Source organism: Pteropus vampyrus, unplaced genomic scaffold, assembly GCF_000151845.1.
Source record: "Pteropus vampyrus isolate Shadow unplaced genomic scaffold, Pvam_2.0 Scaffold51, whole genome shotgun sequence".
NCBI lineage: Eukaryota > Metazoa > Chordata > Mammalia > Chiroptera > Pteropodidae > Pteropus > Pteropus vampyrus.
Genome location: NW_011888832.1, coordinates 782,116 through 809,420, shown reverse-complemented (window position 1 = coordinate 809,420; position 27,305 = coordinate 782,116). Strand labels below are relative to the sequence as shown.

Below are 27,305 nucleotides of genomic sequence, written 5' to 3'. Positions count from 1 at the left end.
TCTTTAAGGAGAGGTTTACAGCCAGGAGGATTCTGGGGGGAGGGAGTCCCAGCTGTGTGCTGGTAACAAAGGAGAGAAGCCCGTCTCTTGTCCTGGGAGGCTGTCACGGGAGACGTCTTTTGAAGGTAGTGAGTAGGAAGAAATAGGGGTTGTGACACTCCCAAAATGGCTAAGAGCAGTGGCCCCTGGAGAGTCTCTGATGGACAAAACCTGTATCATTTAGGTTAAACTCTTATTTTAAGCCTTAAAAAACTCATATGACCTTGTAAGGACTGAAATGCAGCTACTCGAGTTTAAGCTCCTAGAGCGTTGGACAATTAGAAATGTATTCACTCTCTCTTAAGGGATAACCCACTGAGATTCAGTGTTCTTGTTTCTTTTATGTGGTCTTAATTATGTGGGTGGTTATGTCAGACCTAGAATAGTAATTGATCTGAAAAGTAGCTCGGGACAGGGGGTGCTTGTGGGAAGATGGGAGCCTGGTGGCTGGCAGGACAGAGGACTGCCTTCTGTACTGGGTGTAAGCTGGAGGGCTCAGGCAGGAGGCATTAACCTCTTCCCGCCACAACCTGCCTGCCTTTGCGATCGGAGTGCCATGAAGAGCCACACAGCGTTGTCACATGTCATCTCATTTATGTGCAGAACATCTCTGACATGTGGACCATGGTAAAACAAATGACAGATGTGTTGTTGGCACCGGCGACGGACGCCCTGAAGAGCCGCAGCAGCGTGGACGTGCGCATGGAGTTTGTCAGGCAGGCCTTGGGGTACCTCGAGCAGAGGTAAGGCGGCAGTAGCGCCGTGGGGCTGGCTTGCGGTGCCCTGAAGTCAGCCATTTCTCGTGTTCTTAGTCGTCACGCTAAGTGCTCTGTAGCTGGTACATTTTAAACCGGTCGAGCAAGTCTGAAAGGTGCAGTCCTGTTTTCAGAAGCACTTCTCTAACAGGACTGGGTCTGCAGCGATGTGGAGTCACGGTAAGTGGGAACACTGTTGGACTTTTTCCTCTGCTCTCTGCCCCTCAGTATGGGGACGTGATTGTTGGGCCACAGTGCCTTAGGTCAGGACCCTGCCCTCGTGGGTTTGGCCAGCACTCCTCAGGCTCCGCTTTTCTTTCAGTGTTCCCCTTTTCACACCAGCCGTGTTGCCTCCTCCAACCTCAGGAAGGCCCCTTGATCCTTTATGTTCCTCGTGGCGCCACTTGGTTAACGCCTGTGTGGCCTGGTCCTTCCCAGCTGCTAACACGTGTGATTTGTGCCCGATTTCTTTGCCACCTCTCCACTAATTGGAGTTGGTTACTGAGAGGCTATGACTGTGCCCTAACTATTGTCCCTTTATTGCTAAGACCTGTGCCATTCAGCCTTCCCCGTGGACACTTCTTCCAGCTCTGAACTGGCCTGCAGGGGTGTGCCACAGACCCTCTTTATTTCAGAGACAGGGTGCTGGGCCTCTGCTGGCTCGAGAAGAAAAGCCAAGTTGAATGTCCTTGCTAAATTGCCGCTCTTCGCCCCTGAGCCTGTGCGGTGTAGAGGCCCTTTATCAACACAATAATACTTCCTTAGGAAGTCATGAGATTTCCTTGTGTGTAACTGAGGTAATTCAGACTTGGTACAGCAGAAAATAGGTTTTATACCAAATCCTGTATTAATTATACAATAGCTACATGAGATGAATAACATTAAACACATTAAACTCACCAGCCTCCATTCCCTTGTTAAGAAAAATCCGGGACTCCAAATGGTTATTTATCCCTTCTGGCATAGGCACAAGAGAGTTTATAAAATACTTCATCAGGCTTTGGCTAAATTTTTGTAACATAACTTTTGCGTGTATTGATCTTCAGCCATAAAAACTTGATGTATGTAGTAGTATTTATTTGCTACAAGTCAGCAAAATGAGTCAGAATTTCTTAGAGTATACAGAGACCTGTAGCATTTTTTTTTAATGGGTTTACATATATGATTGCTCATGACTGCTTTTTCCTTAATAAACCTAATCCTTAACATTGGTGCTTGACTTCACCCATGGTGCCAGGCTGCATTCCTTGGTCTTATATCTGGTAAGCCATCCCATTTCTTTTATTTCTTATTTAGTTTTTTAGGATTATCTCGTCCCATTAATTCCTTTAGCATCACTTGGAGCTATTTGGGAGTTTTCTGTCCACAATTATTGTAACCTTATTTTCTTTTTCACTCTAGTGGCATCACTCTCTGATGGCATCATTTTTAAGGATTCATTGTCACATTTTGATAAAGGGAATATTTTAAAATAATTATACTCACTTTTAAAGTATTTTTGTTGATGCTAACCCACTGACATGGGCGTGGGGAAATGGACCAGATGGTTGAAGGGAGTCCAAAGGTACAAACTTCTGGTTATAAAACAAGTCATGGAGATGTAATATACAGCATGTGGACTATAATTAATAACTGAATTGCATATTTGAGAGTTGCTAAGAGTAGACCTTAAAAGTTCTCATCACAAGAAAAAAAGTTCTATATCTGCATGGCGACAGATGTTAACTAGACTTATAGTGATAATCATTTCGCAGTATATACAAATACAGAATAATTATGTTGTGCATCATGTTGTATGTCAGTATCATGTTGTATGTCAATTATACCTCAATTTAAAAAGAGTAAATTTGAATATGGGTTATATTTTGGACAATAACAGTATGTTAATGTTGAATTTCTTGGTGTCATAATAGTATTGAGGTTAGAGAGGAGAATGACCTAGTTCTTAGGAGATACCTGGTAAAGTATTTACAGATGAATAGCCCCTGATTTTTGTATTTCTGTAACATTTTTAAATAATTTAGAGGAAAAGATAAGTAGGTATATATGTATATATGTGTGTGTATAGCTATATGTTTAGAATGAAAGAAAACATTGTACACATGTTAACAATTGGTGAATCTAGGTAAAGGGTAGATGAGCATTCATTGGACTATTTTAATTTTTTCTAGGTTTAAAGTTTTCAAAAGAAAAAAACTTAAAAGAGCCCACTAGAACATTAGGCTATGAGCCGTTGCAATTATTATTCTGCACATTGGCCCTAATGTGCTTGAAGTGCACAGTTACGTTCCTCCAGGGATTTTTTTGAGTACCTGCAGAGATGAGGAATCTTTGCAATGATGCACTCACTGCCCACTGAGTAATGCGGTCGGCTTCCATACATATGCAGTTTCCTCTTCTGTGCCTGGCTTTGAAGTCCGGGCCCTCCCTACCCTGCAGAGTTCCCAGTCTCATGTCATGGATATGGACACAGATATGTGTAATATGTGTTTTCAACCTCCCTCTTTTTTTCTTTTAAACTTTTCTAGTTATAAGAATTACACCCTTGTGACTGTCTTTGGGAATTTGCATCAAGCCCAGCTGGGCGGGGTGCCTGGGACTTACCAGTTGGTTCGAAGTTTCCTGAACATTAAACTTCCAGCTCCGTTGCCTGGACTTCAGGTATTGGCAGCTTTCTCTATGTGATCAGTTACACCTCCAGTTTTCAGTTAAAATGAGATTATGTATAGAAACTGCTGTGTGGAAGAGAGGCCAGAGGGGCAAGGAATGAAGCTGGAAGACCTTGGGAGGCCAGCGGTGCAGGAGGCCAGCTGACGATGGTGCTTGCTCAAATCGGTGGAGGAGGGGGTGGGGGTGAGGGGTGGGGACGATGTCCTTCGGTCCTAGATGAGTTTTGAAAGAAGAGCCAATAGGACTTGTTGAAGAACTTGGATGTGGGTGTGAGAGGCAGAGTCAGGGATGACTTCCTGAGGTTGTTGCCTCTAACGACTAGAAAAATGGAGCTAGACATAGCTGTTAGGATGTGGCCTCTCTTCTCAGCTCATAGTCCAACTGGGAGAATTACCTCCCAGTCACTTATTATACTTTGTGCAAAACACTACTTGGGAGCTTTGTACCAAGGGTGGTGGGATACATAAGAGGCTGGCTCCATAAATGAGGTGACGTTCACTCACTTTTGTGCTTGAAAAGTCGGGGCTCACCAGTCTGAGAGCTTGCAAAAGGGTATTCAGTGAGGTTACAACGTGGAGACAGTAAAGAGTACCTGGCATATTGGGTCTGTGGTAGGGCTTGGCAAGCTTGAGGCCAGCTGGTGAAAGCCTTGAATGCCAGGCCATACACTTTGGACGTAAACAGTTCAAAGGGGTTTAAGTGGGGAAGGGCCCCGATCAGATCTGGGTTTGAGAGTCCTGTCAGGGAAAGGGTGGAGGGGCCAGAAAGATGCTCCGCAGTTCACTTCTCTGGAGGAGCTGGGCAAAAGTAGAGAGAGAAGGGTAACCACAGCCCGCTACACAGAAGGATGACCAAGCAGGATCAGGATAGGTAAGCTCCAGTCCTGGAAGAGCCGAAACTGCTGCCTTCTCAGATCCCCAGCGCCTAGCACAGTGTCTGAGACATACCTACTCAGTAAGTGCTGAGTGAACAACGAAAGAATGAGTGAAAATGCCAGGATCCAGATCCATTTGGCTAATCAGTAGTTAACATTTTATAAACTCAAGTACGATGATGACAGTCTCTGACTGGTCAGTGACCATCTTTAGCCCTCGCTTTGTGGCAGTTGCAGGAGTGCACGTCTGTCCGATCTGACAGAATGTGTTATGTGATTACTGCGGGCTGCTGGGGTTCCGTGGAGAAAGCACAAGCTGGCTGTGAATCGGGTGGGGCTCACAGTGCTTTGGAGGAGAAGCATTAGAGCCAGACTGCCACTTACCAGCTGACCCTGAACAAATAACTTCGTGTCCCCATACCTCAGTTTCCTCATTTGTAAAACCTGATGGGGTTATGGTGAACATTAAGCGGCGTAATACAAGGAGAGGGCTTAGCTGAAGGTCAGCACATCAGAACGCCATGAGAGAGCTTTTTGCCTGTTAATTTGAGCATCTTTCCTCTTTCAGGATGGAGAGGTGGAAGGCCATCCTGTGTGGGCACTGATCTATTACTGCATGCGCTGTGGAGACCTGCTTGCCGCTTCCCAGGTGGTTAACCGAGCCCAGCACCAGCTGGGGGAGTTTAAAACCTGGTTCCAGGAGTACATGAACAGCAAGGACAGAAGGTGCGGTGGCTCTCACAGCTAGAGATGGTGCATCTGGAAGCAGCCACCTGGAATTAACAGGGTGGCCTCCACCGGCATTGCCCTCTGCTCCCTGTACATGGCTCAAAATAAATTTCTACTTGGGAAAAAATAAAGTTTAGGAAGGGAGTAAAACTCTCTTGAGAATAACAGTTGAAAACAGTAAAAGAGCCCCATTCTGACACTCATGTTCCCGTGTGGGAGGGGCTGCGGCCAGGAGCATGACTTGATTTACTCAGTAAATCCTAGGCACAGCAAGGCGTGTTATAAAGTGACACTTTGTTGCATTGTCTTTATTTACTTACACTTAGTGCTTTTCTGGTTGGCCCACTACGTTGTCATGCAATTCATAGCTCAAAGGCTGGAATTAGAAGTTTAAATATTCATACATGGATGTAGAAGAAATGACAGTGGTTGTCCCAGTTACACCTGTGGAAAACTAGGGACAGTTTGTTCGGCAGCGTTAGTAATGCCATGGCCAGAGATTGTCTTAAGCCACAACCCCCCGCTTAGGGAGTATAGAGCCCAGTTAAAGTCCTGGGTTCCCCCCGGTGGGCCCCGAGGTAGGCGTTTGGATGCAGGTGTGTATCTGTGTGTATCTGCTCCCACAGGGGTGAGGGAGGAGGCCAGCGGGAGGCCCAGATGGTCAAGGGGAGGACTCGCTCTTTCCGTCACTGCTTCGGGGCCGCTGTGAGGTGGGGTGCAGTGTGCACTCCCCCCGCGGTTCTGACCTGCCCTGGAAGGCCTCGACCGGAGGAAGCAGCAGAGAGACACGGGTGCTGGCGGTTGCCATTCAGATTAAGGCGACGATACTCGGGATATGGGCGGGCCAGTGCCTGTCACGCTCGGTGAAGGAGGGCGTCATAACTGTTATGTCATTGGGACCGGCATGCTTTCAGATGCCCTTGAGGATCCTTGTTGAGTCTAGTGTCCGTGTGTTCCCTTGTGTCTTTAGATTGTCCCCAGCTACAGAGAACAAGCTCCGGCTGCATTACCGCAGGGCCCTCAGGAACAACACAGACCCCTACAAGCGGGCCGTGTACTGTATCATCGGCCGATGCGACGTCACCGACAATCAGAGCGAAGTGGCCGACAAAACTGAGGACTACCTGTGGCTAAAGGTAGGTGCTGCTCCTCTTGCCAGGGCCTTAGCCCCTTCCCTCTGCCCGTGCTCCTCATGCAGATTTCACCTGCTTCATGTGCGATGCCAGGAAAGTGGTTGGGCTCGTGGACCGCCTCCTAGTGCCATTGTTTGATTACATAATTCTCGGTGGGCAACCACAGCCGTTAGTGCACGGCTGCTGAGCAACTACACCTGCGCACCTGGCTTGGGACGTAGTTTGTACAAATGCGTGTGTTTCTCTTGGGGATTTAGTTGAACCAGGTGTGTTTTGATGATGACGGCACCAGCTCCCCGCAAGACAGGCTCACTCTCTCGCAGTTCCAGAAACAGTTGTTGGAAGACTACGGTAAGATGTCCTGAACATGGCCACCTTCCCTTTCGTCCACCTCCTTACCCTCGGTCGCTGCTTACCTTTCCTCTGGGAAAATCCTTCATCTCTGATTTCTGTCTTTCCTTCAAAATCCTGTGGGTCTTCCAAACACAACACAACAAAACGATTTCAAATTCGAACAGAGGCCATGTGGCCTTAAGCAACTCATGTGACTTACACGGTCATGTATAGTAAACTGTTTTCTCTAGTTCTTTGAACTGCTCTGGTTGACATTTGCTCAGGGAGAGACAGGACCTGCCTGCTCCGTCCTGGTAGGTCTCTCAATGACTATCTGAACACAAATGAGGGATAAATCGCTTTTTTCCCCACCTCTCCTTGTTTAAGAATTCTGGGAAGGAAACAAGATCGCAGCTGGTGCTCAGCCATTGCTGAACGCAGGTGTCTGTGAGTCTAGGTGAACTGATGCGCCTCTCCTCATGGAGCGACTCAGGGCCACGGAGATGAACAGCCCCTTCTGTATTCTGTTTTAAGGTCCCGAACTCTTTGTCTCCCACCTGGCACAAGCAGTTTGGGTTTTACAGCGTGACCCCTGCGTGCCGGTTGCCTTGCGAGGCGTAGAGGTTGTGGAACCAGGTCCGGGTCCACAGGGTATCCCACCGTCCAGGGCCCCCTTCATCCCGCCCTGCAAGTCCTGGAAGCACACGGGGCCTCTGCCTGGGGCCAGGCCGCCAGCAGGAAACCCTTCTGAGTTGGCTGTGTCTCCTGTCCCCCAGGCGAGTCCCACTTCACGGTGAACCAGCAGCCCTTCCTCTACTTCCAAGTGCTCTTCCTGACGGCTCAGTTTGAGGCCGCGGTTGCCTTTCTCTTCCGCACGGAGCGGCTGCGCTGCCACGCCGTCCACGTGGCGCTGGTGCTCTTTGAACTGAAGCTGCTTTTAAAATCCTCGGGACAGAGTGCTCAGCTCCGTGAGTATCTTCTGGCAGTAGCGTGACTACACACTCCACGTCGGGTGGTGGACACGTAACTGCGCGCGCGCAAGCGTCTGGGCAGATGGCAACAGTCGTTTCAGAGCGCTGTAGACAGCGCCGTACGCAGCGCTGGCTTTGCGGCTGGGCAGGCAGTTTTCTGGAGGCTGGTGGCATGGGATGCAGTGCCTAGAGTCACAAGTCTGGCTCTCATTCTGGCTCTAACTGGAACCCTTGGAACGCCACCCAGCCACCCCCCACGCCATGCAAACCTGCCTGGGGTGTGAGAGGCAGAAGAGGGGGAGAAGATAAATGTGATGCATGGCTGCACCTTCCTCAGTAGGTGCCCCCAAGTCCCCCCAGAGCACGACCCATTGTGGGCCATTGTCTCCACACTGGAAAGAAATTGAGAACGGGGTGGGAGAGGATTGGCCGAAGCTTATGCCAGCTGGCCCTGGCTGGGCTGCGGGAGCAGGTGCTGCTGAGCCTTCGTACTCAGCCCCCACAGCTTCTGGTTGCCGGGGTCGGGGGGCAGTGTGGTTGTGACTAATTGTGTCCCCCACGGTGCAGTCAGCCATGAGCCCGGCGACCCTCCCTGCATGCGGCGGCTGAACTTCGTGAGGCTGCTCATGCTCTACACCCGGAAGTTTGAGTCCACGGACCCGAGGGAGGCCCTCCAGTACTTTTACTTCCTCAGGTAAAACTCGTTTTGACCATGTACTTCAGCTGGTTTTGATGTTTGCCATTCTGAGAATCACTGTGAGAGACCTCACGTCCGCACGAGAAACCATCCTGTTTTTGTCCCCTTACAGGGACGAGAAAGACAGTCAAGGCGAAAACATGTTTTTGCGCTGTGTGAGTGAGCTTGTGATAGAAAGTCGAGAGGTATGTGGGTTTCCCTTTCTCTCCCACCCACGATTGTCACTATGTGTATTCTCATGCCGATGTGGCATGCGGTCACCTCGGTATGGTTACGGTGGGTATGACCGAGATTTTTAGAGTTTTCTTTGGTTTTTGACGGCGAAAACATTGATTCAGTCTCACTGTTTTCTAGTTTGTGTAAGACCTCTCCCACCTGCACTGTTTTCTTCCCTACTTTTGTCTCCAGAGAATTGTGGATTCTGTGTATATCTTGTCCAGTAAATCGAGTACACTATTTTTTGTCTCCATAGTTTGATATGATTCTCGGGAAACTGGAGAATGACGGAAGCAGAAAGGTACGTTAAGTGCACACCTAGAAATGTGTTTGCAGTTGGGGAATTATAATTATCAAAAGAATACAGTTAGTTTTTAGAGTTCAAGGCACTAAAGATGCAAATCCAAATAAAGTCACTTAGTTTAAAAAACAAAGTGAATATTACAGGCCCCAAGTGATGACCTTGATTTTGTACACATTTCTGTTTTTCCTTAAAATACGTAAATTTTTTATTATGGTACTCATCTGTTCCTGCCTGCCTTTTTTTTTTTTTTTTTGAGCTGAGAAGGCTGCATTTCTGTCATATGCAAGAAAAGAAATTGATTGCTACACCTACTCTCCCCAGATGGAAACGTTAGGAATATGCTTGACCTCTCTCAGAAGGTAGTTTCTGAGGATCCAGAACTCAACTCTGACCCCGGAAATGCAGCTGCTCCCGTGAGCCTTAGTGATTCCTTGAGACCCATCATGCCCATTGGCCGGTATAGGAGAAGGAGCAGAGGTCCTGGCATTGGAGACCCCTCTCGGGCACTCTCCCTGCAGCCTTGGGAAAGTCACCTGTCTCTCAGAGACTCACTTTCCTCACTCGTAAAAGCGGTGGCTTAGACTCAGTGATCTTGAGATGAGCTCACACTGTTCGCACTGTCCAGCTCAGAAGTAAGGCCAGTGACAGTGTTGATGGCGATGGCCGTGCTTATTGAGCAGTGACAGTTGCCAGGCACCGTGCTGAAGGCATTACAAGTTTTTTTGACTTAATCGCCACAGTTACCCAGCGAGGTGGGAACCATTATTATCTGTGTTTTCCAAGTGAGGAAATGGAGACAAGAGGTTAATTATTTTCCTCAAGATCACGCAGCTAGTGAGAAGCGGGGCTGGAATTTGAACCCAGAGCCCATGCTCTTCACTGATCTGTGCTGCCTCTAGTGTGGCAGCAGCAGGTCACCCTGACCTAGTCCAGCCCAGTGGAGCATCTCAACAGCCAGTCAGACATCACGCGGTCCGCCCTGCCTCTTTGGTCGTTCCCAAGGCCTCTCATACTCTCCTGACCATTTGGTTGCTGTTGAGTGATGATGGTGATTTTTTTTAATATTCTGACATCACTTGCCATATGTATTTTCAGCACTGAGTTTCTTTTGCCATCTGTCTTAGAAAGCAGATCCAGAATCTTTCAGATGGTTTTCTGAGTCTCATGTTTTTTTTTCCCTCTAATGCCCACTCATCGGCAAACTTAAAATCATTCATAATTTCACCGACTCTCTGGGTCATTTTGGAAAAGCACAGTCTTATTGCTGACTCCTCTGTGCTCCCTGCGAGTCTCCCACTTCATGTGTCATTTCCTTGGTCCTTTTCATGTGTTTAATAAGCCCTTTTAGCTTCAAGAAAGCCAGAACCTGGCTGATGAAATATGCTCATTGCCCAGGGCAGGTGTTTTCATTTAGGGTAGTTTTTAGATCCCAGTTGCTTCTCTGCCTCTAAAGTAACAGCTCTGTGCACCCATCTCTCCCTCTCCCTCTATTATCTGTCTTGTCAGCCTGGAGTCATAGATAAGTTTACTAGCGACACAAAGCCTATTATCAACAAAGTTGCTTCTGTGGCGGAAAATAAAGGACTGTTTGAGGAAGCAGCAAAGCTTTACGACCTTGCCAAGGTAAACCGCGCCCCTGTCCTTCTTCTGCACTTAATAGCTCTGTAGGCTTTTTGGCATTAAATGCACAAACATTCAGATGTCACCATTGTGCCACTGCCCCTCCTGAGGCATTTTCCCCTAGTGCTTGGGCAGGTAATGGTCCAGTCAGGGTGAAAGTCCCATCTTACAGGTCTATTTCTGCCCTTAAGGCATTTCTGGCCAAACAAAAGTAACGCATTGAAAGGATATCCTGCAGGCATTGAAAGGATATCCTGCAGGCATTGAGCTGTAGTCCCACTTGGCCACAGAATATGCAGCCGAAGCTGCTGGTAACAATGCCTCCACGCTGACCATCCGGGCAGCCCCAGACACACCGGTGATCAGAGTGTGTTAGGGGACAGTTTGGAAGCTGAGGCATTCTGAGAGAACCGGAATAAGTATTTCTACAGAAGAACATACATAGTGTGTTCTGAAAAAGATTACATTCTTTCCTTTTATTAACTGAGAAAAGTGGACAAAAAGAGGGTTATTTTTCATTTTTTTATTTAAAAATGTTTTGGTTGAGGTCTAAATAAGACAGAGAAAACATACGGATATTAAGCGCACAGCTCGACAAATTCCCATGGGTACATGTCCGTGCAGCCACCGCCGGGTCAACATATGCAGAACATTTCCGTCCACCACCCAGGAAGTTCCCTCTTCTGTTCTGGTTATTTAGGTTTTTCCTTTACTGGTTATTTGATGCCATCTTTAATTTTTAAAAATCGAACAGAATGCTGACAAGGTGCTGGAACTGATGAACAAACTGCTGAGTCCCGTGGTCCCCCAGATCAGCGCCCCGCAGTCCAACAAGGAGCGGCTGAAGAGCATGGCGCTCTCCGTCGCCGAACGGTAAGGCCGGGCGCTGGCGCCCACCTGGCGCACCTTCAGCTTTGCCAGTGACAGCGGTGTCCCACGGTGGCTCTGCTGACTCGCCGTCCCACCACACGCTCTGAGAGCGCCAGTTTTCACCGCATCCTCACCAGCACCGGGTACTGTCGGACTTAAAAGTTTTTGCTGGAAAGAACGGCATGAAAGGGTATCTCAGCGTTTTAATCTTGCGCGTTAGGTTTAATTTTAGGCATTCTTTTCGGCTCTGTACTGCTGCTGTCAGCCATCTCAAAGGCGTTTGAGGACAATGCCAGCGATAGATGGATGGGGGAATTCTTAGAGGGGGAGTGGCCAGTGTTTCAGAATCTGCCTGCCTCCCTGTGACAGAGCTAAGTGAGTTATTAGACTTCAGTGCGACTCACAGGCTGAAGCGACAGCCATTACTTTTTGTGCCCTCTACAGAGACTCCTAATAAAGTGACCCAGAGAAAACTGAGTTGGAGAGGCTTTCCTGGAGAAGTATAGAACATTCTTTGGCAAATGAGATGTCTCTATTTAATAAAGGATCCCCAGTGATGGCCGCTGGGCTTTCGGCCCATCAGCACCTCCAATGCTTCCTGGACATTCGTATGCTGAGGTGGTGGTTGAGGCTAGAGAACCATGCTCCATGCAAATATTCGCACGGGGATTCATATCAAATCTACCATTAAATGCTTGGCTATTTGACAAGAAACACTATTTTGCAATCTTTAATTCACCTCATCTAGAGAGTTCAAGAGGTTTTGACATTTTTCAGATGCTCTCTTAAAGATACAGACTACACAGAAATTAATAATATACCCCTGACCCTTTTCCTCCTTTTTGTCTTCCAGGTATAGGGCTCAGGGGATCAGTGCAAATAAATTTGTGGACTCCACATTCTATCTTCTCTTGGACTTGATTACCTTTTTCGATGAATACCACAGTGGTCATATTGACAGAGCCTTTGATGTAAGTGACAGGAGCAGTCTTTGAAGTGCAGGTTAAAGTCCGCCCTTAAAAATTCAGAACACTTGGATTCATTTAAAACAAAGGAAATGCCACCAAGGACAAGTATGATCCTGGGAGCTTAAAGGGAGTTTCTGTGTTTTTTGGTTTTTTTTTTCTTTTTTCTATGCCTTTCCCCTTTAGTCTTAAGACAGAGAGGTTTCTCAAAGTAATTTGAAATCTCTGAATTTTAAAATGTCCTCAGAAAAATGAGGATAGGAATTAAATTAGCAAGTTAGAATCAAAGCCTTTACGTGCGTGAGGGAAATAGCATTTTCTGATACAAAACTCTTTATGAAAGCGTCAGATGCTAACTCAGTGTCTAAGGAGATGAAGTGACTGTGATGGTTGTATCTTATGGGGCTGGCGGGGTTTTGTTTTGCACAGATAATCGATCGCTTGAAGCTGGTGCCCCTGAATCAGGAAAGTGTGGAAGAGAGAGTGGCTGCCTTCAGAAATTTCAGTGACGAAGTGAGTCCTCTCCTCCCTGAGCTCTGGAACTTTTGTTTTTCCCTTCTTCCGCTGGAAACTTTTGTCTTCGTCACCATCTCAGACTTGCGTGTTCTAAGACGAGTCCAATTCCTAATATCCTGGGCTGGTTTTCTGTGAGTGCACATATCCCTGTCGGGTTATCGTCTGAATTCCTGACCCAGAAAACATAGTCGCTTTAGTGATCAAACATGTTCTTGAGAGAAACGGGTTTCTGGTCTGGCTTAATTCTCTATCATCCATTTGTTCTACGTGTCGTAGTGCTTAATTGTGATCTTTAAGTAGGTCCATTGGGTGTGTAAAACATGCATCACGATTCTCTTCCTTCCTTCTCCTCTTTGAACTCTTTTGTCCTTAGAAGCAGGCGCAGTGACCATGGCTCAGTTATCAGTCTTTGAGCCCCAGAGCCAGTCTCTCTGCGGGGTTCCTAGCACGTTGCTACCGTCTCGCCCAAGGGTGCTCAGCTGGGCTGCACACTGGCGTTGCTGGGAGAGCTTTGAAAACATCCCCATGCCCGGGCCCTGCCGCAGGAACTCCGGCGTCCCTGATCGGGGCTGTGGCTTGGACCTCCTGGTCATTCGCATGTGCAGCCACATGGGCCTCTACTCTGGGACCTCAGACAGTCGTTCTGCGATGTTACTAATAGTGTGTCAATTTAAAATGTTACTTAGTTACCCCGTACCTTTTATAAAAATGTGTTTCTGTTTGAGAGGAAGAAGGAAGGCCAACTTCTGCACCTGTGGTGCGTACAGTTCAGAAGGTCTCGCCCCTCGCCAACCTTCTCTTCCTACCTGCTGTCGACTCTTTCTCTAGCCACCTGTTCTTTTGTTGTGTCTTGCCTTTCTCTGGATACCTCATTCGCTGCATCACGGACTGAGTGGGGCGCCAGGGCCTGGCCCTGCAGACACTCCCAAGGGCTCTGCCAGGGCTGTGCAGGTCCGATGGCGACAGCGCAGGTGGGTCTGAGACAGGGGAGTATCCCCACCTATATCCCCACCTACTGACAGGCAAATCCAGACTGGTTCTTTCGGTGATGGCTCTGTCAGCCAGGCCAGGCCTGCGTACCGGTCAGATGTGGTCGACGCACTTCTGCGTGCTGTCCCGGCCTCGGAGGGATGGCACAGGAAGGGGCAGACGAGTGACCCCCTTATCTCCCGAGCAGCGTTGTCTGGGCTTTGCTCTCACACTTGGCGTTGCGGTGCCATTAGCTTCTCTTGGATGGCGAGCTCTCCACCTGGCAGCTGTGGGGACGTGGCGTGACCGAGGCCGCCGGCTCCTGTGTTGGCCGAGGCGTGGTTCTTTTTCCTCACTCCATGTGTTTCTCTCTGTGCAGATCAGGCACAACCTCTCAGAAGTGCTTCTCGCCACCATGAACATCTTGTTCACACAGTTTAAGAGGCTCAAGGGGACGAGTCCCTCCTCGGCATCGAGGCCCCAGCGAGTCATCGAGGACCGTGACTCTGTAAGACCCCAGCGTCGGCCAGACCATCGCTGAGAAGCACCTCCCTGGTTTGCCCTCCCTCGCAGCTCGTGAGACCACTGCTTGCGACCCCAGACCGCCCTTTTCCCTGCCGCCTGGCAGCTGGTAAACCTGTGTCAGGCTCCCAGAACAAAGCAGACATTAATAGGATTGCTGTTTTTCTCAAGCTAAAAGGAAAGAAAGAAAAAAAAAAACCCCACCAAAAAAAAACAAAAACACTAAATGTTCAAATATCACCTTTTAAAAAATCAAACAGAACATTAGTTTGTAGTGATGCCACAAGAATGTCCTGCTCGTTTCTGTTCTGTGAATCTCAGCAAAGCACTTTCATCAAAACCGTACTTTTGTTCGGCCTACTAATTCGATGAAAACCCTGTTTCTGCTCTCATTTGAGCCTCTCAGTGACCCCAGAGAGGTACCTAGGGCGGTCATTGTTACCCCGTTTTACAGCGGAGGGAACTGAGGCCTGGACTCAGGAAGCAGCTTGCCTTTGTGGGCCCTTCAGACGGCGGGCGAAGGAACCACGTCTGGAAGCCGGGTCTGACTGAGCCTCAGGCCAGTGCCCTTTCCGCCGCCCGTGGTGCCTCCAGCATTGTGCGGGTCAGGTGGAGGCCGGGTCAGTGCAATCCTGGGACTCACACAGCATCTGTTGTCCAGCTGATTTAACCACAGGACAGAGGTGTTTGACCCAGTTAAACCATTAAAACTTAGTATTTTAAAATTACCCTTCCCTTAAAGTGGAAACTTAATGTTTGATGGGACTCAGTGTGATGTGTTAACAGCCATACCTGATTTTTACAGTCAGGAAACTAGAGCCTTGAAAATCCTACCTTCTGCCTACAAGGGTGTCTTGGGGCCTCTCTGCAGTGACCCCCACAGGCACTGTTGTTGACAAACCCCTCTGCGGTGAGGGTGACATTTTCCCCTTTAACAACGTAGGTGGCAGCGCCTGGAGTGCTGCGCCAAAGTGGCAGGCCCCTCCGTGCGCACCAGAGACAGCCGAGCGTCTGCCATCTGCTCTTGGACAGGCGAGAGCCAAAGTGGCATCAAACATGAGTGTCAAGGAGATGTGCCAGTGTGGTGGGCTCACTGAGCCTGGAACTTGGCAGCGATCTGTGTTTGTGGTGGAAGGGACCCAGTGCGGTGCTGTTGCGAGCATGAGTGTTGAAGTGGCCTCTGGGTGCTGCTTGCAGGTCAGAGGTGGCCTTGCCCGCAGAGAGCGGAGCCCAGCGACTCACAGCTGTGTGTTTTAATCTCTTTCAGGCATCTAGTCTTTACACATCACGAATAAAGCCGTCCTCCTGTCTTCCTCTTGCCCATCACCCTTTTTGATGAGAGGCAGGATGGGTGGGTTCAGGGAGAGGCATAGGTACAAGCTGCCTGCCCACGAAGGGACCTCCTGGTTTACCGTGCAGTGCTGCACGGTAAATGGGGTGGGGCCCTTAGCCCGAACACCCCAAGAGCACATGTAAGGTAGCTTCGAATCAGGCTTGGAAGCCCGTGCACTTTTGTGCACTTTGAAAGAAAATTTTGTGGGTACTCTAATCATAAGGATAAAATTTCTTTTGGTTTGGACATTAGTTATAGGACATACATTTGCCAATTTATTTCACCTATCAGATAAAAAAAAAAAACACACACTTGCGTTTCATTTTTCTTCTTGAATGGGCATTAAGAAGCCTAGTAAGTGACCCTTAAGTTTTCCTTAAAAGTCTTTTTACTGATTGAAAAGATGATATAGACTCTGTTTTTATTCTAGACATGGGTTATTTCTTGCTGGTATAAGCATCCAGCATGTCTCAATTTAGGGCAACATGAAGCTGTTCTCCAGTTTGTTCTTTATTCAGTAATTTATCATTTCAAAATCAGAGTGAAGGTTTTCTTTTTTTCTGTTTTCAGAAATACCCGCGTTAAAATCTTTTTCCCATCTGGAACAGTCCAGGAATCCCATAAAATGGTTGCCTGGGAAATGAGGGCCAAGTGCTTATGTCAGGAAGGAAGAAATGGAAGGAGCAAAGGGACATAAAAGGACAGAAGCGGGAGAGAAAGAGAAGTGGAAGGGGCTGCACTCAGTTACAGCCCACGTCTCTGGTGTGGCGGGTGCTTCGTGGGGCCCTAAGCTCAGACTAAGGGAAGCCGGTGGGAAGAGAGGGACTCAGCGACTAGAGTAGGCGACTGAAGCACGGGGCTGTGTCTGGCTGGTCACATGTGTCAGGCGAGGCAGCTTGTTCAGTGAAAGGGCTTTGGAACAGGGGCCCAGTGGGCAGGCTTAGCCGTGCACCAGGCCGGAAGAACGTGGCTGTCATCCACTCCCCGGGAACCGGCCGCTGACCCCGAGGAGTAGAAAATGGTAGAAAGTGGCGGGTGCCCCTTTCTGGCACTATGCCCCTGACCTGAAGGTTTTCTTCTCTTCCTCTTTCTCGCAGCAACTCCGAAGTCAAGCCCGAGCCCTGATTACCTTTGCTGGGATGATCCCCTACCGGACATCCGGGGACACCAACGCGAGGCTGGTGCAGATGGAGGTCCTCATGAATTAAGTGCGATGCTTTGAGGGGCTTCTGGGACCGCACGCTGTCAGTACCACTGGGGTGGGGTTTCCGGTTTTGTTTCTGTTGTGTTTTGTTTCGTTTTGTTTTTTGTATTATGTATTTTTGTCAACACCAATAAATTTCTTTGCTTTGTATTTCTTTTCCCATTCTTTTCTTTTTTTTTTTTTTTTCCTTTGAAATTTTGTTTAAATTTTTATTTGTGTAGGAGAAAATGTTTTCACTGGTGCTTGGGTCAGAGAACAATAGGCTTATATAGGCATCTGTGATTTGGTTAAAGGTGACCTTAAGTGATTAAAAATTCACCCCAAATGAGCCAGAAAACGTAGACTTCGGGAGTTACTTTTATTTGGCTGCAACATTCCAAGTAGCAGGGTCCTGGTTCGTTTTTCACATTTTTATTTGAATGTGAAAGCCAACCTTTCATTTCCCAGGTAAGTTGAGATTTATGTGTGAAATATCAGGCCCTCCGTGTCCTCCCTTTTTTGGGGTGTGCCTTGGGGTCCATCCTCCAAATCATTTGCTCTCATTCTAGCATTAATTAGTCTGCTGTTCTATTGAAATTTCACTGGAGATGAAAACATAGGCTCAGTAACAGGCGGCCTTAAAAAATGAATGCCGTAGGTGGCTGGAGGAAGGGCGGACCTCACCACTTCTCGCTGTGGCCGCCCCACTGCGGGGTGACTGGTCGGCCTTGTGTGCGCCCCTCTGTAAGAGGACTTCTGGTGTCCTCTTTCCCTGCTCTGGTGGTCGGGGCCTCTGCTTGCACAGTGAAGCCGACTGGTTGGGCAAGTTCGTGGCAAGTTCGTATTCCAAGTGTCCGACTCCTCCGGGCGTTGGCATTGTGTGTGTGTGAGCAGAGGTTGTCCCTCATCATTGGCTCTTTGTCCTGCCACCAGTCCCGAAGGCCTGGACTAAACTGGAGAGGAAAGACGCGGGTTTGTTCCTGAATGGGCCAGCTAGGGCTGCGAGGGAGTGGGCAGAGGCAGCTCTGTCGTGTTATGGACTGCACCTGAGGCCGCCTCTCCCAGGAGGATGTTCAGATCCCCAGTCTCCAGAGGCGCTGTTTGTTCCTAGGGGGAAATCATCACTGGACGTGGTGACTCTTGGCTATCCTCCGGTTGTTAAAATAACTTAACCTTTCCTTTTTGGGAAAGAGCTAACGTGTAGATAATGGTACCATCTGTTTATCTGTTGGATTCCATCTATCCATCAAGGAGGAGCCTCGGGGTCAGCAGGGGTGCTCTGCCTTTGCCTTCTACCCGCATCTGTTCACCCTGGAACGCTCACCCTCAGCTGAGCTTTGCTAAGAAAGTCTTGGAAGGTGAGCCCTGCAGGGGACTTCACTGGGTCAGTTGTGCCCTGTTTTATGTACCGATTTATATTTTAAACAAACCAAATGATTTGCTTTAACAGTGCTCTAAAAAAAACAGTACTCTGGAGTTTTCATGAATTGTGACAGTGTTTCGTTTTTTTAATATTAAGTCTTACTTGTAGATAGAAATGTAGCAATGCCATAAACCAGAGAAGGCTCAGAGAAGTTGTTTAAATCTGCATTTGTTCCTTGGCTCACCTCCTTCATCTTTCTGACCGAGCGGATTCATTGTGAGTTTGCCTTTCCTGGCATCTCGCAGTTCTGCAGCTCCAAACAGGAGACCTGCACATGAGCTCTGCATGGGGGACGCGGTCCTCTACCCTTTGACAGGGACATGGGACATAAAATCAGAAGGGAGAGGAGCCACCGTCCCTTGAGCTGCCCCAGTAGGGAAGCTGTGTGGAGTTGAGAAGGAAGTGGTCCCTGACTGGCATTTGAGGACTTGCCCAGAGAGAGACATTTGTAGGAGAAATAAGATAACTAGGTTCATGCCAGCAGGGCCAGGCTCATGGAGCAAATCTCAGCACTTGTCCTGTGGGCTGGTTCTGCAGTAGAGCGTGGCCTGTGGGGTCTAGAGATGCAGGAGAGACGGGCTGAGTTTGCAAGGCTGTGACATCAACAGGTTCCCGTGTGCCCATGTGACAACTTGAGCCCAGAAATCGTGATGCTGTGACAGGTTGTTAGCTTAAAAGTTATCCTCTGCTCACTTCTTTGGAGAACTAAATCTTTTCCTTTGATATTGGTCCATGATTTCACTGTCTACCCAGAGAGACTGAGAGAAGGTGGCACTGGGAGTCTTTCATCTTCCGGGGATGAGTCCAGTCTTCCCAACAAAATCAGGGGCCCTCGGGGACTGACAGGGTGAGTGCCAGCCTCAGAGTGGCTCACGATAAATCACCGAGACACCAAAAAGGAAGTACTGCCTTGGTCTGGGCCCTTTTCAGAGGCCTGGAGATTTGATTTCAAGGAAACTGCTTCCTTCAATTTTTTTTTTAAACAAAACAACTCTGGCTGCCTACTTCAAGGGGGACACTGGAATGAGCTCTGTCACAGCAAATCCTGAGCTGGCTGGGCTTGTGGGAAGAGCAGGAGATGCAGGTTCACACCTGGCCAGGCTGTGGGCGCTGCCCCTGCCCTCCAGGCATGTAGTCTAGTAGGGCTTCGAGGGCAGCACAGCGGCCTCTGTGGTCAGTCTTCTGATGCATCTTTTAAATTCCAGGGTTTAGGCTGTTTTCAGCGCGGTGCTGTAGACTCCTTCCTACAGTGTCCACCATTCGCTGATTTTTTTAAAAAAAGGACTATTCAGTCTTTGCATCTTCACCCTGCCTGCTCTATTTGAATAAACTCTCCCGATCAAACCCTTAATACTAAATTTAGCAGTTCACGTGCAGATGTGCCAGCGTCCTGGTTTGGACTGACTCCACAATCCTTTCTCCCTTAGGCATCAGAACCTTTGTTTAGCTAATTAGGTAGCTCACATATCACAGCCAGATTGCCGTCATGCCTCTCAGGAAGAGACCAAGCATGCTGAATGCTGGATAAAACCCCTGGCTGGTGCGTTGCACTGGACCCGCCAAAATGCGGGCAGCTGCCGCACTGACTGGACTCAGCCTCAGTCAGCAACAGGTCGGTTGAGTCCTGTATCCAGCAAATCGGGAGAAGGTGTTTACCTATAAAATCAGGAAGAAGTCAGCAACTTGTTAAACAGGAATTGTGTAGAGCATTGGAGGAAAATGAGGCTATTTTCAGGATCCTCAATGTCTCCCATTCTTCCTTCTAGGCTGAATTCAGAGGTCACCTGCCTCCAGCCCATCTTCGGACAGTTTCATAGCATATTAGTACCCCTCACAGGCGCGGAGAGGAGGGAGGTAGATCTGTCTTCCCGCTGCTTGTTTCTAACTGAAAGGGTGGGTGGGAAAAAGCTGAAAATCAACTAAAACGCTATGAAAAGAAATTTCAAATGATCGTACTTCTCCCTGCCTGTGCATCTGACCGCTGTGACTGGCCTGGCTGACAAAGCCCAGTGCGTTGATGTCAGCCCGAGTTCAGTCCGGCAGTGCCTGAGCTGGGCCGTGTGCATAGGCCGCTGGGGAGATCCCGGCTCCAAAGTGCCCATCTCAGCGTCGTTCACAAGCCTAGTCCTCTTGCTGCCAAGATCACCTAAGTGGAAATAGTGGCGGTTCTCAGTTGCTAACCCGGGAAGGAAAGTTCTCTTAACCTTGATTTTTGAAGTAGCTCCTGTGTGCCCTGCCCTGGGCACCTAGCCCAGAGTGGATCGCTCAGCAGATGTTTGGGCGAGCAGAGTCTCTGCTTTGGCCTCTGTGCCAGCCTCCATCCCACACCCTCCTTACCAGCTACGCGTGTCTGGATTCAGACTGTTTCAGCTTGGGAGTCCTGACGGCATTCAGTGGGGTCAGATGAAATAGGGCTGGTCCTTCAAAAAGGACACTTGCAGAGCTGCACAGTCTGCAGGGAAACCTCGAGAGGAAGGGGTGGAAATTTGATTTATTGTTAACGAAAATATAGGTCAGATCTTTAAAAAGGTGGGGGGCGTGGCGGGGAACTGGTAGAACCCCAGCATCGCATTGGCGTACTCTGACTTCCCTGTTATTGGCCTCGGGGTCCTTGAGAATCTGTTTCTTGGGGATGGGGAGAGTAAGAATTTGCCTCAGACAGTGGCTTCTGTTTGAGCAGGAAGTGGGGGAGCCAGTGACTCCAGAGGGGCCTTCTAACAGAGAGGCACACCAGAGCCCCTTTGGTGCCCTGAGCAGAGCTGGCCTAGACAAGTTCTCAGGTGGCACTCAGGGCTATAGGGCCTGCAGCTAAGGACCCTTCATCCAGGCCAGATTTAGCAAAGAAAAGTACAGGACACCAGTGAAATGTGAGTTTCAGGTAAACAATATGAGCACATCCCAATTTTATCTGGCTGCTCCACCCAGGCCTGCCTTGCCTCTGCTGGCGTTTGCTGCTCAGAGGTTTCCAGGCTTGGCACAGGCTGTGAGGAACTTTTCAGCTAAATTGGATCACTCTGATTTCTTGCACTGCTTCTGTGGTCCGTGGAAATGACAGCCAGATAGGAAGTCCCTCGGGAGAGGGCAGTAACTGGAGTTCCGTTTTGCGGAGCCAGGCAGGCCATGTGGGATGGTTGTGGACCCCAGCTGACCTCGGCTGCTATCTTGTATTTTTTCATCAGGAATTTCAAATGTGCATTTTGAGAGGAAGGAGGCAAAAGTACAGCTTTTTCTCACTTGCTCAGTAACTTTTATGAGCAGCACAGTGGGGAGAATTCTTTGCTTTTATTCAGTTGACCGATTATTTTCCTTTCGTCTTTCCTTTTCTGACATTGTTGCTCTGTATGGTGTCTGGGGAGAAGGGACAGCGTGGGAGGGAGTCGGCGTATGTGTTCTGCATGTTCCCTTCTGTACAGTAACTTCTGTGTTTGCTCTGTTTAGGATCGTTCCTTCACCACCAGTAAATTTCTGGAATGTTCTCCCAAAGTGCCATGTGCCCCCTTTGTTCAGTCCTTCAGTGGAGCAGAAACCTTGGGCCTCCTTTCCTGAGAATGTCCTTAGCTGAGGCGCAGCCCCGGGCTCCTCCGAAGGCAGCAGAAGTGCCTTTCCCCAGCCTCTGGGGGTGCCTGAGCCAGGCACCTTCTCCATTCCCTGCGAGGAGGGCCAAGCCCTGCTCGGTCCCTGGGTCTGCGAAGTCCTCGCAGGCCCCTGTAAGTACAGGACTCTCATCCCAGTCCCAAAGCCCTGCTCTCCCCCACCAGCCTTAGAATTCAGTCCTGTGACCAGAGGTCTGAGCAACGTCTGGGTCTGGCCGGAGGTGTGTGTGGGCAAGGGGGAAGGGAGGGGAGGAATATGATAAATCAAGAGCATTTTGGTGACAAACCCAGCATGTGACATACATTCTGGGGCTAGGAGCTGTTAAAAATCTGTAACCATTTATTTTCAGCTCTTACTGGAAAGCATCTTAAGTGGAGGGTTGAAAGCCAGTTATGGGCTTTGGAGAAAGGGAGGCAGGATTGAGGGGCCGTTTTGGTCAGCTGTGAGGAGAGACTTGGGCCTGATCATGGGACAGATGTCCCCTGCTCCCTTGGACAGCATCTGCCTGTGTTTCTGACCAGGAGGGGTATTCTCTGGGTCTGGGCATGGGATTCTGCTTGGGGTGGCCGAGGAGGAAGCAGGCGCTCATTTCTCTCCACCTGGGGATCCTCACCCCAAGGCAGAGCTCCGAGGTGACTTGGCTCAGGTGTTCCCTCCCTGCAGGGCTGCGTGGAAGAGTTTCAGCCCATTCCCTTGGCGTGGGAGCCCTCAGCCTCTTCTGGCCCCCGGGACCTACGGGAGGCCATTTCCTGATGACTCACCTGGGAACCTGGGCCTCCTGCAGGTGCCCCACAGTCCATCACAGGCTGGTGAGGGGAAACGACTGAGGGACAGCGGAGAGATGGCACCGTGTTCAAGTTGGCCCTGTTTATCCAGGTCTCAGCTGAAGACTTTTCGGTGGCATCCTCAGTTAAAAACTTTTTGTGTCTATTAAAAAAAAAAAAAACAACTTTTAAAATGTCACCCAGGAGGCAAGGAGAGAGGACAAGGTCAAGGTTAGGGCCATTGGTCACCTTACCATAAGGGGTACCTTAGCTCTTCCCTAAGAATGGCCAGGTTTCCTAGAAGCCCCAGGAAGCAAACAGCCGCAGAGAAGCGTAAGGACAGCTGGTGGGCAGTGAGGCCCGGGGAGTGTCATGCTGGCCGTGCTGTGGCTGGGGAGAGATGTTTTCCTTGGGGGGCCGGCTGAAAATCTTTTCCTCAGTTGCTGCAAACGCCCTTCTCCCCAACAGCACGACCCAGCTGACACTCCTGTGGGGCCCAGGGCCGAGCTTTCGTGCTGACAGGTCAGCTGGTTTATACAGTTAGGAACATTAAACCAAACTGAAAGGGCACTTTGACTCCTCAAATGCAACACAGATGTTTGAGACGTGGCCCCCGGGCGGCGGGCAGCAGCGATCATTAGGTTAGAAGGTACAATGGGTCCGAGAAGGATTTCGAGACTTCTTTAGAAACTAAATTCTGAAAGGAAAGCTCAGCACCAAGGAGCAAAGGAAAGTGAGTGGGAAACAGCCCAAGGCTTAAGGCTCTCAGGGCACAGAGCCCCGCTAGGCTTCGGGGCCCAGCATTTTCAAGAGACGGCCACAAACTCGACTGGTCCAGAAGCTGGGTTAAAACCCCTCTTCGCTATCTGCAGTTGTGTGACCGAGACAGATCATCTGACCTCTCTGACCCAGGTTGCTCAGGGGTAAAGCAGGGGTACCACTTCCTATTCCATCAGCCTATTGGGAAGATTAAGTGAATTGATAGAAATCACCTACTTATCTCACCATGAGTCCTCAATAAAGGTTAATTTTGGCCACCCCGCTCCAAGCCTTGTTTAGACAGGTCTCCCGGGCTATAGGTGTGCCCTCTGCCATTTGGCTTCTGCCCTTCACAATAGGTCTTTCATAGGGAGGAATCAATTACCCCCTCCCCAGGGATGGCTTCTTTTTCTTTTTTTTTTTTTAATGAGAAAATTAGGTCAAAGTCATTAGGCTAAAAATTTGCTATCAGGGGACAGACATTGACATGTCAAGTTCAATTTGTGTTTCCTGTTGATTTAGTGACTACTAAATGGAGAATGCGATTAAAAAAATGTTTGATCATCTGCCCTGTACCAGGCATTGTTCTAGACACTGGGGACTCAGCATGAAATTTATCAAGATCCTTGCCTTCAAGGAAGTTCTGTTTCCCTGGGGTGAGACACAGTAAAGGGCCTCTCGCTGTAAAAGTGAGTCTCTCCCCATGGGCTGACTGGAGAGTTTCGCCATTCAGCGCCCACCAGAGGGCTCGGGGCTAAGAGCTGTGGACTGAGTTTTGAAGCTGAGGCACAGTCCCTGCTTTCTCCCATGTGGTTGGGGGACAGAGGTAAGCAGGTGTGTGTGCAGCTCACACACACGCACCATAATAAACTAGGAAGCCTTGAGAAATGTGACGAGAAAAGACTGGATAAAGAAGATAAAGGCAGGATTTCCTGTGGCGGGGGATGTGGGAGCCACCTGCAACTGACTAGGAGTCAGACCTGCAGACGTGGAGGGGGCATGGTGTGGGTGTGGCCAGCCTGCTTGCCCAGGATTCAGTGACCCCAGCTCCCCTCTTGGCCAGCCGGAGTCAAGCAGCTGTTAATCGCTCTTATGACCTCGAAGCAAAAGAAACAGCAGGACTCAGGTGAGTTGAGGGGCCCTGGAACAAGGTGGAGACCTGCCAGAGATCAAAGGCCTCACGTCCAGGGCATCCACCTTGTTCGAGAGGTGAGTATGTCGGGGTAGGGGTGTGTGGCCCATAAGGCAGAGAGATGAGGGGTGGTCTGATTTGGAGGACATACACTTGTCTGTAGAAATCAATAATTGAAGGCTGCCTGTTGGTCTTGGGCATTTTGAATGCAGCATAAAGGGCTAGTGGCCAGTTATGAATTTATGCATCTACCTGGGAAAAATAAGCTCTTTGAAAACTTTTTATAACATGGAGGATAATTTCTGAGAAACTCTAAATCAGCATCACCTGTGTAAAGAAGAGCCAGGTTTTGTGCTGTGCACAGCCTTCGTCAACACATCTTCCTCTTGCTTACAGCTCCAGCTCTGCCATTCCTAGCCCTGGCTGCATATTAGAGTCATCTGGGGGGCGGTGTGGGGGAGCATTTTAAAGTGCTGGTTTCTAAGCCCTTATCCCTGAACTTCTGACTTAATTGGCCTGGGGAAGAGCCTAGTCCTGATTGGCATGCCCTGGGCCAAGAACAGGGTCAAGACTCCTTGTTCTGACCGGAAGCAGAGGGTGAAGGAGGCCTCTGGGCCTCTCTAAACATGGAACCGCCTCCCCATGCTTCAACACAGGTTTCCAACAAATCACAGACTGAGGCGTACCAAACAGGGAGATGAAAATTCTAACCGATTAGGAAAAATAGGCACCATGCCCAGGCCTATTGAGTCCGCTTGCCCATTGCGTACCCACCAAAATCAAAGCCACTTGCCCAGCATGGTTTTTGATGTTGGGCAGTTAACCTGTAAAAATGGCATCAATTGAAGAGCATCATTGTTTGTGTGTTGAGGAGGGGGGTATGGTGTCACATTTCCCAGGAAATCACAAGTGAATGACATCTGACAATCTGGCTGAATCCCTGGCCCCTCATCTAGGATGTTATTTACTCGCGTCCAACCACTCCAGCCTTCCGGTGTCCACCAGTGGCAGGCACGTGTCTTGATGGGTTTGTCCCCAGCCTCTTCGAGTGCACATGCTCAGTGCTGCTGCTAATGGAGCTCCCTGGGGATAAGGCCCCGACTTCCGCTCCACATGCAGCCCCTCAGACCTCCTGCCGCGGGGCTCCATTCCCAGCGGGACCTGCACCCAGCCAGAGTGACCCCGTCTGGAGGGGGAACTCCTCTTGGATGCAGCCGCCTTCCCCACTTTAGCACACGTGCAGCCTGAATGGCAAGTGTCACCTTGCGACTGATCCCTGCCGTGCTGCCGAGTGACTACCAGCAAAAGATCCTCTGGGATTCTGCTTTGGGGTATTAAGGAGGTCAGCACCTCATTCCAAGTATCTGCTAAAGGGGCAACCAGATGATGTGGGGGAGCCTCTCCCACCCCGAGCCTCTAGGATCCTCTGAACATTTTGTTTCTGTCGAAGCCTGAGCTCCGATGGCTGCCAATGACCAAGGCCGGCTCCCCTCAGGTTTCTGCTTTCTGACTCGGAGCAACACTCCCCGCCCCCACCTCCTCTCCACGCCCTAGCTCCTTTTTTTTAAACCGCCTACAGCATCTGGTATTTCTAGGTGGTCTCCCATCCAAGTGCTAACCAGGCCCAACCCTGCTTAGCTTCCGAGATCAGGCGGGATCGGGCACGTTCAGGGCGGCATGGCTGTAGACTCCTTTGTTTTTAATTTTAGCACCTGCCCTTACCAGAAAGCATTGCCTTAAACAGTCCAGGACACACGCACACACGCACACACACACACACACACACACACACACACGTGTGTATATATTTACATATATTTATGTGATATTTGTAGGGCACTATTAATGTCCTCTGAACACTTCTTTCACAAGCTTCCTCTTTTGATCATCAAAAAACCCATTGGCTCAGAGGAGTTATCCACTTGACAGTTGATGAAACTAAGGCACACAGGGACAGGCCTGAGGTCCTAAGGTAGGTGGTGCAGAGCCCGGGCCGGGCCTCCCTTGGCTCACATCCTTCCTGCTCCCTCCGTGTGTCTGGGCTGGGCCCCGTGGGGGAACTGAGCTTTTAAAACCGGCTCTGTGATTCTAAGCCCCTTGGTCTCTGCTGTAGGAGCAAGTCAGGCTCCTGGGCTCCAAGAGCCCGTTAAAGTATATTCTGATGAGAACTGCACCCATGGAATCAAAAATCTAGCAGAATGACTATGTTTCCCCTATTGCTTTCAAGACAAAAATGTTTATAGTACTTGGAAAGCTAAAGGTGTATTTTTAAAATGAAAGGTTAAGCTCAGGGGTTAGAGCACTGGTCTTATAAAAATGAAAGGCTGGGGGTTGGAGAAACAATGGTTCTTTGTCTCTTGGATGAGTGCTCGGGCAGAGCCGTGGGGGTGGACGAACACGTGGTCCTATCTGTTACTGTACTACTGAATTATTAGAATTACTGCTTCAGCTCATGTTGATGTGGCAGGACAGACTTCAGGCCACTCTTTTATTAGAAATCTCCACTAAGCCTGGGTGGAGGGATGAAGGGTTGGCAGAGATTTATCTTCTTTATGAGAAGAGGAAGAGGGGGAACAAATGAAATCTCACTCTTTTATCGGCTAATGACTACTGATCATGATTTTACTTTTTGCCTTGGCTGCCAGGAAACTCCAAGCTAACATTGGGCCATTTCTCTCTTTAAATGATTGCTTATCTCTTTTTGCCTTTATTCTAACCATGCTGTTTTACACAGCTCACCCTACCACTGCCCCAGCGGGAAGGGTTCATCCCTTCTCTGAACCCAAGTAGTGTATGACTTTATGCCTTGGGTTATGGCTATTGCTGGCTTTATCATATCTGATGAACTATATGTTCCTTGAGGATAGTGATCATGCCTTATCCTTCTGTGTATCCTCCAAAACAGCCAGACTGTGTCCAATATATTATTAATAT

General features: G+C 49.2%; 1 protein-coding gene and 1 pseudogene across 1 annotated transcript in view; one reads left to right on the top strand and one right to left on the bottom strand.

The window, feature by feature from the left end:
• NUP93 (nucleoporin 93) overlaps positions 1–16,870 on the top strand; it is an 88,633-nt gene extending 71,763 nt beyond the window's left edge. Inside the window, exons 9-22 of the mRNA XM_011360127.2 lie at positions 3,323–3,455; positions 4,907–5,064; positions 6,038–6,203; positions 6,458–6,551; positions 7,310–7,501; positions 8,072–8,198; positions 8,314–8,386; positions 8,674–8,718; positions 10,228–10,344; positions 11,096–11,214; positions 12,065–12,182; positions 12,606–12,689; positions 14,041–14,169; positions 16,614–16,870. Coding sequence (XP_011358429.1) covers positions 3,323–3,455; positions 4,907–5,064; positions 6,038–6,203; positions 6,458–6,551; positions 7,310–7,501; positions 8,072–8,198; positions 8,314–8,386; positions 8,674–8,718; positions 10,228–10,344; positions 11,096–11,214; positions 12,065–12,182; positions 12,606–12,689; positions 14,041–14,169; positions 16,614–16,724 — 1,666 coding nt within the window. The 3' untranslated portion in view covers positions 16,725–16,870. The remainder of the gene's footprint in view (positions 1–3,322; positions 3,456–4,906; positions 5,065–6,037; positions 6,204–6,457; positions 6,552–7,309; positions 7,502–8,071; positions 8,199–8,313; positions 8,387–8,673; positions 8,719–10,227; positions 10,345–11,095; positions 11,215–12,064; positions 12,183–12,605; positions 12,690–14,040; positions 14,170–16,613) is intronic.
• A 9,071-nt stretch (positions 16,871–25,941) lies between these two features.
• On the bottom strand, positions 25,942–26,060 carry LOC111739609 (annotated as a pseudogene).
• Positions 26,061–27,305: the final 1,245 nt, after the last annotated feature.